General features: G+C 33.8%; 1 protein-coding gene across 1 annotated transcript in view; it reads right to left on the bottom strand.

Moving 5' to 3' along the window:
* LOC114336011 (facilitated trehalose transporter Tret1-like) overlaps nucleotides 1–15096 on the bottom strand; it is a 131772-nt gene extending 116676 nt beyond the window's left edge. Inside the window, exons 1-2 of the mRNA XM_050643160.1 lie at nucleotides 14937–15096; nucleotides 14684–14798 (exon numbers count right to left, since the gene is read on the bottom strand). Of these exons, the coding sequence (XP_050499117.1) occupies nucleotides 14684–14726 (43 nt within the window). The 5' untranslated portion in view covers nucleotides 14727–14798; nucleotides 14937–15096. The remainder of the gene's footprint in view (nucleotides 1–14683; nucleotides 14799–14936) is intronic.
* Between the last annotated feature and the right edge of the window lie 975 nt (nucleotides 15097–16071).

Here is a 16071-nt window from a genome sequence, read left to right as displayed (position 1 = left end):
TAATAAAGAACCATTATGTTGTATAAAATCATTACAACCTATCTTATCATTAACTAATGGACTAAATACTATTGCGGCATTATTACTACTATCATCAGTATCATCACCATCACTATCTGAGTAAGGTACAAGCTTTTTATCACAGGTTAATAAATCAGTCTCTTCTTCGGCAGTCTCATCAATGGTTGAAAATAAACGGCTGTCAATATTCAAATTTGGACTTAGAGGAAAACTGAAATCCACAATGGCATCATCATCTAGAACAGAACTAGGCATTTGGAGTTCTTGTTTAGGGTCTTTTAGTATAGGCTCTAAAAGAACATCATGCTTTAGCGCTTCATTGAGGATCTCATTTTCAGTGGAAAATGAACCATGGTTTTTATTATTTCCGCTGAATTCCTGCACATTACTATCCTGATCCTCCAAAATGGATAGCAATGCAAGATTTATTATTTTGTGCCCCCGAGGAACCATTCTAAAAACCATTAAAAAAAAAGAAGAAGTAAGCGCTACTCAGATGTTAGTTTTTTAAAATAATATTACTACCAAAATATAACTTTAAAATTAAAAAAAAGACGACTATACAACAGAGTAAATATATATTTTATTTGGGTTTAAACCTTATTTAAGTCGGTTAAGTAGTAATTTTTTTAAGGCAAATTTAAGTCAAAGTGTATTTTAAATAGCCAAATGGCGGTTACATAAACGAAAAATTTTTATCTGAAAAGGCGTAACCGACAGTCGGTAAAATTGTGGATTCTTATGGTATATTATGATTTCTCAACATAAATAATCTAACTAAACGCTTAACAAACCATTAAATAATAATAATATTTCAAGTTATTGTTTACCTTATTGATATAACCACGTTTTCAGACCCAAGACGTAAGTCGGAACCTCTTTATACTGTGACGTAAGCACCACCTTCCACTACGGATCTTGTCGCTTACTGATTTCAGTGTCTCATTTTTTAAGAAACTCGTTTGGCGGTTAGAACATTCACAGGCCCTTTTAGTTGGTTTGGAATTTTTTTACAGCTGCGTCTTTTTAATAGTCGATAGGACGTAAAAACTATTTTATTTTGATACCAAAACATAAATTTAGAATTTTTGGCGCTTACGCCTTTTTGTCGTGACGCCATCGAATTTAAAAAATCTGAAGCTTTGAGCGGGGCGTAAGGAAATGGGTGAGTCAGAAAGTTTCACAAGAAAAAAGCGAATATTTCGAAAAATAAATGTCAGATCGAAAAACTAAAAAATACGTGTTCAATATTTTTCAAAAATCTATCGAATGATACCAAACACGACTTCCCACGGAGAGGGGTGGGAGGTAAATTTAAAATTTTAAATAGGAACCCCGCGACTTTTCGCGAAATGAACATCAGATCGAAAAATTGCAAAATACACGTATTCAATATTTTTGAAAAATCTAAGGAATGACACCAAACATGACACCCCTCGGAGGTTGAGTGGGGGTTACTTTAAAATATAAAATAGGAGCCCCCATTTTTTATTGCAGATTTGGATTCCTTACACAAAAATAGGAAACTTTTATTCGAGAATTTTTCTCGAATTATGGATAGATGGCGTTATAATCGGAAAAAAGATTGTTGGAAATGGAAAATTAAATTAAAAAATGGAAAGTCAGCACTTAAATGGAAAACTTTTTTGGTTTTATGACCTAGTCATCACAGCCAAATAGGTCCCCATAACGCTCGAGTAACTGCAAATTTAACACACTTTCTTCCCCTAATATGACAATACAAAACATTATCTACACTCACCGGCACAAAATTCCGCCACCCAAAATTTTTGATTAAGTTTGACAATCTATAACTTTATTATTTGTACTCCGATTTTCAAGATTCTTGCATAAGTTTGTAGGTACATGAATTGATGTCGATTTTTATTATTCCGGTAACAAAAATTTTTTGCTTATATGGCATTATACGGGGGTGAATGGAAATATTGTTTTTTCTGCTAACTTTAAAAAATTCAGTGGAAAAATTGGAGGGCTGATTTTGTTTCATACTCCTTTTGTATTATCCTGGAAGTATCACTAAAGTATTGTTTTTTGAATTATCCAAATATCTCTTTTCTTGTAAGAGCTGTAAATAAAAACACTGCTTTGAAGGTTTTTTTAATTAAAAATATCAAACTCACTAAAATTAACAAAACAAAAAAAAATTAACAACAAAACCAAACAATTCAATAGCGGGTATGTCCACCTCTTGCAGCAACGACGGCTCGCAATCTGTTTGGCATCGAATAAAGATGTATTATCCTTGCCTGGGGAATAGCCTGATATTCCTCTACCAGGGCCATAACTGTACCAAATTTTCTGGAGGTTTAGGATGACAGCGAATAGCTTTTTTTAATTCATCCCATAAATACTCAATAGGATTGAGATCTGGGCTGCATGCGGGCCATTCTAATCTTATCAATCCAACCTCTATTTTATGAGTCAATCAGTGTTTTTATTTACAAAAAATGGTACAGCTCTTACAAGATAAGAGATATTTGGATAATTCAAAAACAAAATTTTAGTAATGCCTTCGGAATAACATGACAGGACTATGAAACAAAACCAGACCTTTCATTCTTCCACAGAATATTTTAAAGGTAGGAGGAAATACAACACTTCCATTCACCCCCGTATAATGCAATGCAAGCAAAATTTTTGTGTTACCGGAATAATACTAAACGATATCAATACATTTACCTACAAACTGGTGCAAGAATCTTGAAAATCGGAGTACAAATAATAAAGTTAATAAATTATTAAACTTTTAACAAAATTAAAAATTTTGGGTGGCGGAATTTTGTGCCGGTGAGTGTATATCTGGACCATGTCATTAAATTAGTAAAACCAAATCAAGATGCCAAAATTAAAAGAAAATTACAACTGGCATGGATTCCTTTCGGTAAACTAACATGAATCTTAAATACACATTCTTTCCTATAAACTTAAAGAAAAAGGTGTATAGCACATGAACATGATACAATAACTCTGAAGATATGACATGGAGCAGGTGGGCGGAGCCTACGTAGCTACGTCACTCTGTGAGTAGAACAGCATTATATTCAGTGTTGTCGTATAGTAAACAGTGTTTATTTTTGTGTTTAAGGTGAATTTTATTTATAATTTGTTAAACTTTTATTAAAAATAAGGTGTGCCGTGTTTGGTTGTAATGTCGACAATCAATCACAAGGTTTCGATACGAATATCAAGTTTTTTAGTTTCCCAAAAGACAAAAAAGTGCGATGTGTATGGAAACAATTATGTAAACGTGCAGACAATTTTAACGTTAACAAATGACTATTGAATAAATTAAATGCCTTGGTGTTTTCTTATTATTAAGCAAAATTTATAGATAAAAAATATTATATTCATTGTTAGATTTGAATAGTCCTTATATCCAGTATATTTGAATATCCATTAGGAGGTGTGATCATAAATATAGTGCGCTGGAATAAGCGTTACCCCCTTATTAGCTTATTTATTTATAACACATAAGCAAAACGCTCGGACAGGTCGATTTTTAAAATAATCATAGTATACTATAGCATCAAAGTTTCGAACTTTACGCGATTCTTCTTCAGGTGACAGGAATAACTTTGACTTTTTTAAATGGGAAAGTACATAATGTAATATCTTATTTAAAAGCTTTTGCAATGCTGATTACAAAAATGTATAATACTTTACTCCTATTTGAGAGCGTAGGCGCAAAATTTCAGTCAAATTACTTTTAAACGCATTCATTTTTTTTTTCAAATTATGAAAAAACTAATAAATATTTTTGAAAAATTTAAACGCAGAATTAAAGATTACATTATTATGGAGGGCTGACAGTCCCTTAGACTAACCAAAAAGTTTCTTTCGAAAGATATATTTGAAATTAAAAATCAGACTAAATTTTCTCTTTTTTTCACTCCTGTGACTTATTAAAATAAACATTATAAAAGTTCTCAGGGACTCCCGACCCTCGATAATACTGTAATATTTCATTCTGCATTTAAATTTTTCAAAAATACTTATTAGTTTTCTCAGGATTCGAAAAAAATTAATGTATTTAAAATTAATTTGACCGAAATATTGCGCCTACGCTCTAAAATAGGATTAAAGTATTGTACATTTTTGTAATCAGTATTTCAAAAGCTTTTAAATGATGTGTCACATGATGTACTTTTCCATTTAAAAAAAGCAAAGTTGTGCCTGTCACCTGAAGAGGGATCGCGTAAAGTTCGAAACATTGATGCTATAATATATTATGATTATTTTAAAAATCGACCTGTCCGAGCGTTTTGCCTATGTGCTAAAAATAAAAAGTTAATAAGGGGGGGGGGGTAACACTTATTCCAGCGCACTGTATAATTACTTAATGAATAAGAGATCTTGAAGTGATAAAATATAATTGATGGGCTTCATAACTACCGCAGATTTAACTTATTTTATCATTTAACACCTTAAAATTTTATTGTTATCTTTATTTCATCGTAAGTATGTACATGTATTCTACAGTTTAATATAAAATGAGACGTACCTTGCCTAATAATAAAAAATCATGTTTGTAATTGGTTTCTATTATTAGATTATGTTCTCAATAATTATATTTAACCATACTAAACAAAACAGCACTTCTAGAAAATTTCACAACTGATATTAAAAGCTAAAATCCCCAAATCATTCGAAATTTAAAGGATCTACTCACAACGTGACGTCATGTGCGACCTGAACGAAATTAGGAAAGCTACGTGTCGTATCTTGGGTTATTGTATCATGGCACATGAATACTACCAGTTTGTTCTTACGGCTTGGAGACAGCGCAGCCCTTACCAGAAATTCTACTAAAAACTAGAAACAACGCAAAAGTCAATGGATCGAAATATGCTTGAAATATCACTGAGAGACAAGATTAAAAACACCGATCTAAGATGTAGAACGAAGATCAGGGATATCGTGGAAGAATTTACAAAAATAAAATGGCGCTGGGCAGGTGACATAGCCAGATATGATTACAACAGGTAGACACAAAAAAAATCCTAGAATGGAGACCAAGAAGGATGATAAGAAGTATGGTGTGTGTATGTGTTTATGTTTTATTGGCACTGGTTTAAGCAACCAACTGGCCAGTCAATGTGTTTTGAATTCTCTCTTTTACAAAATATATGCTTAGTATCTCAATTTAAAACTATTACTACTACTAAGTTTTTTTACTCTGTTTTTGAAGTTATACTTCTTTACGCGCGATATGAGGGTAAATTTTAATAGGATTAAAACCTTTGATCCCGGCGCAGTCGCATTACAACTTTGTTCTGATTGGATGTTCAAATGACATGACAAAAATTATCCAATATGGCAGCTGGGGCAAACTGTGGATAACAACAATCAACCGGGACGATCTACGATCTCGCTGTGGCGTGGAATCATTTGTGGCATTTTTAATGTGTTTGTGTGTGTTTTATTCTTTTATTATTTTAATTTTTGGCACTGTTTTAATAAAAATGTTTGAGAAGTAGTAAGTATAAATTAGTTTAATATTTAAATAAAATATAAATAAAAAGTATATTAATTTCGTTTATAATCATATAATCATATAATAGAAGTATAACTTCTTACGTGCGTACAAAGTACACACACATTCTTTTTTTTATTTTTTTAAATATATTTTTTTGCAATTTTTTTATTATATTTTTTGTAATATTTTTATTTAGTTTTTTTTTGTATATTTTTTTACTACGCTAAGACCTAAACCAGATTCAACACCTTGGAGGTGTAGATCTTCTTAGTATCTTTTTATTTGATTTTATTACTATTTTTTTTATAATTTTTTTATTCTTTTTTTTTCAGAGCTTTAATTTAAAACAATTAACATGGTTGTATAAAATTTTATAAACATCTAGATTGTTTAATTGTAAAAGGTATATAAGATTAAAAGGAAATTGTACGTTAACTTGAACTAGATTGGTATAGAAATTTGATATTTCAATAAAATGTAAAGGACATTCTAACAGCATATGTTGTAGATCAGCTAGCTCTCCTCATAAACATTCATCATTATCTACAAGTCCTATTTCTCTTTTGTAGACTGCAGTCAAACAGTGATTACTTCTTATTCGACAAATAGTTTTAATAATGCCTCTGTTGGAAACTTGATTAAACCATGTCTTGATGGGAAGTGTAGGCTGGATTTTTTTGTAATAATTTCTTTTGTCTGAATTGTTGTATTGTTCCTGCCATTTCGTCCGTTTGATAGATCTGATAATAGAAATTATGTCTCCCATAGGAAGTTGATAGGTTTGCAGAGCGGATTCCTTCATTGTTGCTTTTTTAACCAGATCATCTACTATTTCGTTGTTTTTTTATACCAATGTGTGCTTTTATCCAGCACAATATTTTATTTTTGCCCGATTCCCTGTTCATTGCTATGATGTCACTGATGATATAATTTTTTGCAAAATTATGTACATTATATTTCAGTTTCTTTACAATGCTTTGGCAGTCTGTAAATATAACATAATTGAGTTCTTTTTGATTAATACATATTTTATATGCTTCTTTGATTGCAATAAGTTCAGCTGTGAAAATTGCCATTTTATCAGGTAATCTGTTGTTTATTTTTATACTTTTTTGTGGGTAATATATTGCATATCCAACTTTTCCTTCCATTTTTGAACCATCCGTATATAATTTCTGATAACTCCCCCAGTTGTTTTGTACACACTGAAGGTCATGCCCCGGAATCTCATATGGAAAAATTGGGGAATTTCCCCCACCACTTCCACACCGCTCAGCTAAATAAAGAGAAACGACAGCGCTTCTCGCTCACGAAGACTTTAACCAATCATTTATGTTAAAACACCATACCTGAATCCCTGAATGTCACAAATAAAATAATCAAACGAGGCTTAACTCGACGATGTCAATTCTTCAAAAGTAATGACAGTTAGTGCAAATACAAATAATTTTCTATTAGTTTACAGTTTTTATTGTATTATCTGTAACGATTTATTCTTAGTAATTTCAATTTCAGTTGGTTCCTTATCCTTCGTTTATAAAGTGTAGTGTGTAGTTTTGTTTTAGTTGCGAAAGAACTTTGGTGTTGTGTTCATAAAAAAAAATAAACATGGTTTATTATTGTTGTGTACAAATCATAGAAAAGTTAGAAAATGCATAGGTAAATAGTAATTAGTTTATAACTGTTTTATCTGAAACAACGAATAAATACACATACCTATATTTAGAAAAAAATTGTCCAACTTTTTTATATCCCTTTTCCTTACTAAATTTGACAGCAAAAATAACATATTTTGCAACTTGAGAATTCCGAATAATTTATGAGTATTACTTAGATATTATTTAAATAAAATACTTTAACAAGCTTAGTAAGTTTTGGTATTTTATTTTAATAATATAGGTGAGATTATTTCTTGTAAAATAACAAGATATTTTAATTAGTAACGAAATTGCCCGCAAGAGGCGCTAAACGGATAAAATTAATGCTTGTCCATTTGAATTTCCCGCCAAATGGTGATTAGTTAACACATCGCTCGCAAATGGCGTAAGGAACCAAATTTTTACAGTGAGTTGCCTATCTATCTGGTAATACTATATTATTTATCTATGACTGAAGGTGGTCTATTTTAGTAAGGAAGTCTGTCGCACGAATATTACTTAAATGACAGTTAACTGGAGATAAATAATCTTCATAATTTAGTTTTCGAGGCGAGCTTTGTTCTATTTGGTGTATGTCGCCAATGGAATTAGAAACGTTTAGAAAGCTTTCCACAACTAAAAGCAGTTTCTTTTTTTCCAGTAATAATGAGTTCGGTAGGAGGTGGTTAGATAACCAATTTTATTTAATAGCAGTTTATCGTTAACCGCTACTTAAACCAGGGCCGGACTGGCTCATAAAAAAGGCGCCAACCCAAATTATAAAAAAGGCGCCAGCTAAAATTATAAAAAAAAGCCACAACCTAATGTCTAAACAGTGGCTCCAGGCCTCCCTCTTAAGCTTTGACATCAAACTTTTTTGAAATTATAATGCGTGTAAAGTAAGTCAATATTACTAATTTTAATTTAAATCCATAAAATAATTTACTATTTTTATTGGGAATAGTAAATTATATGAAGATTCCACAAAAATATAGCTTCAGTTTCCCAGTATCCGTTTTACTCTGCTACACCCTTTGATACTCTCTGAAGACTCTAAAACAATTTTCGAAAAGTGTGAGTCATTTTCACTTGCTACTACAAAAGAATCTATTGGTTCAAAAACATTTAACAAAAATCATGATGATTTGTGTTCAACAGAAGTCACCTTTTGAATGTTTTCAAATTTTTTACTAAATTCCATATAGCATAAGAGTACCTAAACCCCGATAAAAAATCCGCAACCACACACGGTGTCAGGCGATCCGTGCCTAAGTGGTAAATGGCCTAACGTTAGACGGTCGCAAACGGATCCCTCGGAGAACTGGTGAAACTCCTTTGTCATTCAAGCCGTAGCGTTGGCAAGGACGCACTGCCTCGCCAGACAGTATAATTCGCCCCTACTCGTGGGAACTATATGGATAAGTATTTAATCATGCAGGAAAAAAAGAAACAACAAAACGAAGGGATAATGGAGCGAGTCACCAGTGATGGTGCAGCTGGAACAAGCTATGAATGAGATGATAAGGTGTTCATTATAGTAAAGGGAGCAAAGGGAAAGTACTCAGCGAAGGGGAAAAGAGGAAGAAGGAGACTATGATCTTCGGAAGAAGATCTGTTGGAAGATCTCCAGTCAGGGGTAGCGACCTGATCAAGACGGATCTTCCAGAGGAGACAACCTTGCAAAGGAGCTCCTCACTTGGGGAGAAAACATCTAAAAACTTAGAGAGAAGGAGGAGAGCTCGGACATAACGGCCATGGTAAGAGCAATGGAGAAACTTACAAGCGTTACAAATAATTTAGTGAAACTAGTGTCCGACCATACAAACAACTGTCGAGATCAAGAATGCGGTACAAAACCTTAAGAAAGTCACCGAAGACATGGAGGTTACTTTCAGACAAGTCGCCCTCGGTAGCATTAAGAAACGAAATAGTGTAGAATAGTGTAGAAAACCGGTGAGGAACAAAACGACTAGGGAGACTGTACGAGTGTCCACACAGATGGTTTTCGACGAGTTCTTCCCCGAAAATGTTAGTGAAGGAGAGATAAAAATAATCGCAACCTTCCTGAACTCAGGGGAAAGGGGCTTTGAAAAAATAAAGGACATTATAAAGTCGAATTGGAAGAGGATCACTATAAGGTCGCTAAACCAAGAAGAGGGAATAAACTTGCTGGCGACTTAGTAGTGGTCGCCTGCGGTTAGTAGTGGTAAGTCTACGGCTCCACGGGCGAGAAATTGACGCTAACAGTTGCCGTAAAACGAACTTAAGGTTCCGCGGAACGGAATAGGAATAGCCGAACTGTACCGACTACAGGACTTGTGCGTAGTCGGCTCAGTTCGGCTATTCCTGTTTCGTTCCGTGGAACCTTAAGTTCGTTTTACGGCTACTGCTAGCGTCAATTTCTCGCCCGTGGAGCCATTCGCTAAGGGAAAAACATGAAATGAGAAATGTGCAGGAGGTGCAAACACACCAGGAGAGGTGGAGTACTTCCAACTTAATACTATGACTACAATTACAAGGAAGAGAACCGACGAAACCGTCAGACTATTTTCATGGTCCCCCGTGGAGACACGGGTGACGGAAATTGACGGGGACGAGAGACTACTGGCAATTATTTATATATTGAGGGAAGACATGGAGACATACCTAAGCATCCTACCGTCGCATCTAAGCTATTTGATTATCTGGTACCTGATACAAGTTTTATTTTATTGTACCCACTGGCTTCATTATTTAGGAGTTTGGGACACAACAATCCTGCATGTATAATGTAGTTTTGGAGCACTGAAAACCACACCTGTATATTTTAGTCCAATTGTGGGATGTAACACTCTTTGTATCAGGTATCAGATAATCAAATAGCTTAGATGCCACGCGCAGCGCCCTCGAAGATCATTTTTCGATTTGGGCGCCTTCCATAGGTATAAATATCCGTTATTTGATAAACAGTGAAAATTGATACCCACAATAGATGCACCCATCGTAAAAATGGTCTTCGAGGGCGCCGTTCGTTGCATCTAAGCTATTTTTATAATAGAAACAGTGGAAATTGTTACTCACGAAAGGCGCCCGAATCACAAACATAGTCTTCGAGGGCGCCGCGCGTCGCATCTAAGCTATTTATTACAATAGAAACAGCGGGTATTGAACATACGAAAGGCGCCCTAATAGTAAAAATGGTCTTCGAGGGCGCCGCGTATTGTATCTAAGCTATTTGATTATCTGAGATCTGGTATTTTGTTGTACACACTGGCTTTATTATGTAGGTTTCTGGTGCGCCTTCGCTTCCAAACGGCGAAATCAGAAGCAAGTAAAAACATTTTTTTAGGGGTATGATAGCTACATCATTTTTGTGTAAAGGTTAAAAAAAAATTCTTCAGCGTTTAATTTTTTTAATGGATAGATACTAACCAAGGAAAAGGCGCACCGGCCCGCGGGCCGGTGGGCCGGCGGCCCAGTCCGGGCCTGACTTAAACTATAAATTTCTCACTTAGGTATTCCCTGCGTAATGAAAGTTTGGGTTCATTAAGCTCACATTCCATGACCAATATAGGTGTGCTACGAAGATAACCAGTGCATATCCTAAGTGCTTTATTTTTGACCCTCTCGATTTTTTGGAGTACAGAGTTTGATGCCGAGCCATAAAAAATTGATCCATAGTCTAAGATCGATCTTATCAAATTTCTGTATAGTAATATTGATATGTTTGGTTCAGCTCCCCAGTTACTGACACTCACAGTCTTCATGATATTCATTGCATTTTCCATTCTTCGTAATATGTAATTTGTGTGTTCTTTCCAATTTAATTTGGAGTCTAAGAATACGCCAAGAAATTTTATTGAAGTTTTGTAAGGAATACTATTATCAAATTGTAGATGGCTTTGAGGAAAATATCGTTTTCTAGTAAAGGTAACAATGGTTGATTTACTCTCTGAGGTTGTTAAGTTATTATCGGTTGCCCATTTTTTTTATAATATTCAATGCCGATTTAAGGTAGTCATTACGTCTATCTATTGACTTATTTTCTACATATATCGCAACATCATCAGCGTACTGTAGGATTTTTATGTGTTGAGGAAGTTTAGTTTCTAAGTCAGCAGTATACAGTAAATATATAATATAGGATTTAAGATGCTACCCTGTGGTAGTCCCAAAGATGTGTAGCGGGAGTTAGATTTATCTCCATTTAATCTAACGTGAACTGCTCGATTAATGTATAAGTTAATGATGTTCCATGTTACAATCTCAGGTAATCCTATTTCCAACATTTTTGCGTATAATATGTGAAGATTAACGCTGTCGTAAGCCCCTTTTATATCTAAGAATAAATAAATAAATAAGGAGTATGGGAAGATCTTCAAAGAGATGTGTCTTTTATCCCAGGTCTTTTATATGAGATACAGTGTCTAAGGGGCAGCCATTAAAAGTATAGATATGATTTGTTGGAGTGCTATTCCGAGCAAAAACCATTAAATGACACTTTTTAACATTAAGTTCCATTCCGTTGCTCTCATACCAATAGCTCAACCGATCCAAATCAGATTATAATTTTTGATAGTCACCATCATTCTCGATTTTCAAATATAATTTTAAATCGTCAGCAATTATTAGGAAAAATGCAAAGAATAATCAGGAGGCAATATCATTAACATATATAAAAGGGGTCTCAGGTGTGACCTTTGTGGTACTCCGGAAAGTACCTTAATCTCAAAAGATTGAAAACCCTGAACACGTACTATTTGTGTTCTTTAAGTTAGGTAGGAGTTGTAGGAGTGAGATCATGAGTTTACATGCGTTACTATGGTTGATAATTCTAAGGGAAATGCAAAGAAAAAGAAACCCCGGAAGACATGGAATATGAAAACTGTCTCGATTGCAGCTCATTATATCTCTTTAGAAATGCAATAAAGCAGCTCATTATATCTCTTTAGAAATGCAAAAGAAGAAAAGAGAAGAAAGGTAGTAAACGAAAAAATAAAAAGTTACAAATTAAAAGAGGAAAGATATAAGAAGAAATTCCAAGAAAAATTAGATAATACTCTGAAAGGTAGGGCAAAAAATACAAATATAGAAGAAAAATGGGAATATCTAAAAACCAGCATAATCAAAGCAGCTGAGGAAACTTGTGGGAAAACAAAAATAGCAAATACTAACATGAGGAGAACGGAATGGTGGACGGAAGAAATACGAGAGAAAATAAAGAACAAAAAAGAAAAATGGAAGAGATACCTAAGTACAAAACACCCGGAAGATTACGAGGCATATAAAGAAAAAAGGAAAGAGGTTAAAATAGTGGTGAAAGCAGGAAAGGAAAGGTCATGGGAGAGATTTGGACAAAAAATGACAAAAAATTATAGGGAAAACCAAAAAACTCTTCTACGGCGCATTAAAACAACTCAGACAAAAGAAAGAGCACACGATGCCGAATATAAAAGACAAGAATGGAAACGTACTAACAGAAGAAAAACAAATAATGGAAAGATGGAGAGAACATTTCAAAGAGCTAACTCATGCAGACACGGACTACATAGGGTAGATACAAGAAAGGAATGAAGAACAACAAGTGGAATCCATAACAAGTGAGGAATCGGAGAAAGCAATAGAAAGAGTAAAATTGGGCAAAGCACCAGGCAAGGATCATATTACCCCGGAAATGATAAAATTCATGGGGACAGAGGGAATGGATAGCATGAAAGAACTAATGAATATCATAAATAGAGCAGAATTACCAAAGGACTGGAAGAAAGACATTATACTACCAATACACAAAAAAGGAGACAAGATAAACTGCAGTAATCACCGAGGTATCACCATATCAAGTATCCCTGGGAAGGTATTCGCAAGAATAATAGAGACAAGAATAAAAACCCAAATAGAAACAAATATGGAAGACACACAGTGTGGATTCAGGAAGGACAGAAGCACGCAAGACCTAATATTCACATTAAGACAAGTAAGTGAGAAGGTAATCAAGAAGAATAGAGAGATACATATGTGCTTCATTGACCTGGAAAAGGCGTTTGACAGAATCCGAAGAAAGGACGTATGGAAGACACTAAAAGAAAGGGGAGTCAACAGACACATATTAGAAGTAATAAAGGATATGTACAAAAATAATACAAATACAATAAGAACCAATAACGAGGAATCCAGAGAATTTACTACAAGGCAAGGCGTCAAACAGGGATGCGTGCTGAGTCCAGTGCTATTCTCAGTGGTACTGGATGAAGCGATAAAGAAAGCCAAGAGAAGAATGAGAAAACTAACATTAGGATACTGGCAAATGAAACGGACTCAACTATCGGAGCTACTATTCGCAGACGACATGGTATTGATAGCAGAAAACAGAGAAGACCTACAGAACAATCTTGAAATCCTAGAAGAAGAACTATCAAACATAAATATGAAAATTAATACAGAGAAAACAAAAACAATGATAATTTCAAATACGAAGAAGACACACGCAATAGAATTAGACGGGAAACAACTAGAGCAAGTGGAATATTTTATATACCTAGGAGTAATAATCGAAGCAAATGGTAAACAAGACATGGAAATAAACGAGAGAATGGGACGAACAGGAAGCTTATTTAACGCTATGAAAACAACATTTTTGGGGAAAAAAGAGATACCGGAGAAAGTAAAAAACGGCAGTCGTTAAATCAGTAGTTGACCAACAATCATGTATAGCAGCGAGACATGGACATTGACGGGGAGACAAAAATCCAGAGTCAATGCTATGGAAATGAGGATCCTGAGGAAAATAGCAAACAGAAAGAGGACAGACAAAATACGAAACGAAACAATTAGACAAAACCTAAAACTGGAACCAATCAATGAAAAAATAGTGGAGGGACAACTTAGATGGTTCGGGCACGTGTGTAGAATGTCGAACGAGAGGCTTACAAAACGAGTGTTCGAAACGAGAGTGCAGGGGAAAAACAAAAGAGGAAGACCAAGAGTTATGTGGGTAGATGAAATCAGGAAAGAAGTTGAGAAGAAGGGATTGACATTGGAAAGTGCAAGAAACCTAACGCAAGATCGGAAAGCATGGAGACTACAATGCCAAACTCAACTCCACCAGCCTTACACCTAAAGGTAGAAAGGCTTAGGACTAAGTAAGTAAGTAAGTAAGAAATGCAATAACTAAAGTTAAAATATTTATAATAGTTTTTAATTTCCAATATTAGAATTAGAAGAAACATGAAGTAAGCCTTAACAAATATCCCAGTACTGCCTTTATTATCACAAACTGTTTAAACATGTTATTTTTATTAAACATTTTAATAAACAGTTAATTGAAGTAATTAGTTAATAAATAAAGTCTAATTAACAGCATTTGCAGCAAGTGAGACTTTACGCAACCGAGGAAATTTCGCTAAAAATACAAAAATCAGCACACTTGCGAATACTGTTGCTATTTTTAAAAACTATGTATAACCGGAATCTATAAGGAATAAACAAAGATTGTGCACATATCGTTAAAGCAAAAGAGAATTTCTTTGTATGGATAAAACAGTTAACTTACCAGTACATGTTACCAATAATGTATAGTTAAAAAATTTTCCCATGATTTTCACAAAACTAAACACACCGATGTCACCAAACGCACAGAGTTAGAGCTACACTGTCACTGCCAAAATCTAAAAATTAGTGAGCGTAAGTTATGACTGGACGTAGATAAATTTAGTTTATAAAATATTCTTACTAACAGCGGTGATAAGAGTATATATAAGTTATTGAACACTCAAGAGTTTTTTTATCTGTATATTGCGACTAACCTATGGTATAAATATTGGCGGTGTGTTGTTCTTTATTTAATAACATTGTTGTTATTATTATTGTTGCACACAACATGTCAGATAACTGCTATACCGGGTGGCGATAAAATCTAACCCTTTTGTTCTCTGATGTAATACACTTCAATTACACAGGCACAGGCAGACTAACTCGTGTCTAGTGGTTGTTGTCTTGATAAGAGTTTCTGTGTTTAACGAATTGCGCGCTGCAAAGAATCATATGTTGGGGATCCCAGCATGCGGGGGATCAATGGAGAATACAGTGGGTGGCCGAGCTATTAGAGCCTTTTAGCAAATATATTAGGTATATAAATTATATATATATATATATATATATATATATATATATATATATATATATATATATATATATATATATATATATATATATATATATATATATATATATATATATATTTATATATATTTATATCAGAGAGGAAGACCAAAAACTGTTATAAATTACAATAAAACTTTAGATTTAATGCACAGTTTCGTTGAAGATCCACATACATCCTCACGCAGATCTGCACAAATACATTATGCAGGTCATTCTTCAGTCTTGCGTGTATTACATAAGAATTAATTTAAACCATACAAAATCTAGTTGTTGCAAGAATTAAATGAAGATGACTACAGCCGCATATTACAGTTAAGTAAAGTAATGATGAATAAAATTGTAACTGACAATAACTTCGTTAACCAGATAATAAATATGTTTTTCTATGGATGCTATACAATGTGCAACTTCTCTCACTACTTACAAACATTCAAAACGAACAATTCCTCATGCAGTGAGAAAAGTCGGCCATTGCAGTGAGAAATATTTTTTCTCACGGGTTCTCCTACGGTTCTCCATACATATCGCCGTTTCCATGGTAACATGCACAATACAAACACAATTAATCTTGTCAAAAAAATGTGTTGAGGCAAAACTTACCAGGAATAACCTTTAAAACTGTTCAAAAATAACTGTTAATTAGCATTTTAAATAAATAACGTATATACATTTTAAGAATATTACATACCTACATGTATATGTATTGTATTTCAATTTATGCATATAATATACCTAAAAGCACCTAAATTATTTCATTTTGAAGTTTGAACTCTTGAC

This window comes from Diabrotica virgifera, chromosome 2 (genome assembly GCF_917563875.1).
Source record: "Diabrotica virgifera virgifera chromosome 2, PGI_DIABVI_V3a".
In the NCBI taxonomy this organism is placed as follows: Eukaryota; Metazoa; Arthropoda; class Insecta; order Coleoptera; family Chrysomelidae; genus Diabrotica; species Diabrotica virgifera.
This window is presented reverse-complemented; position numbering and strand designations above follow the sequence as displayed.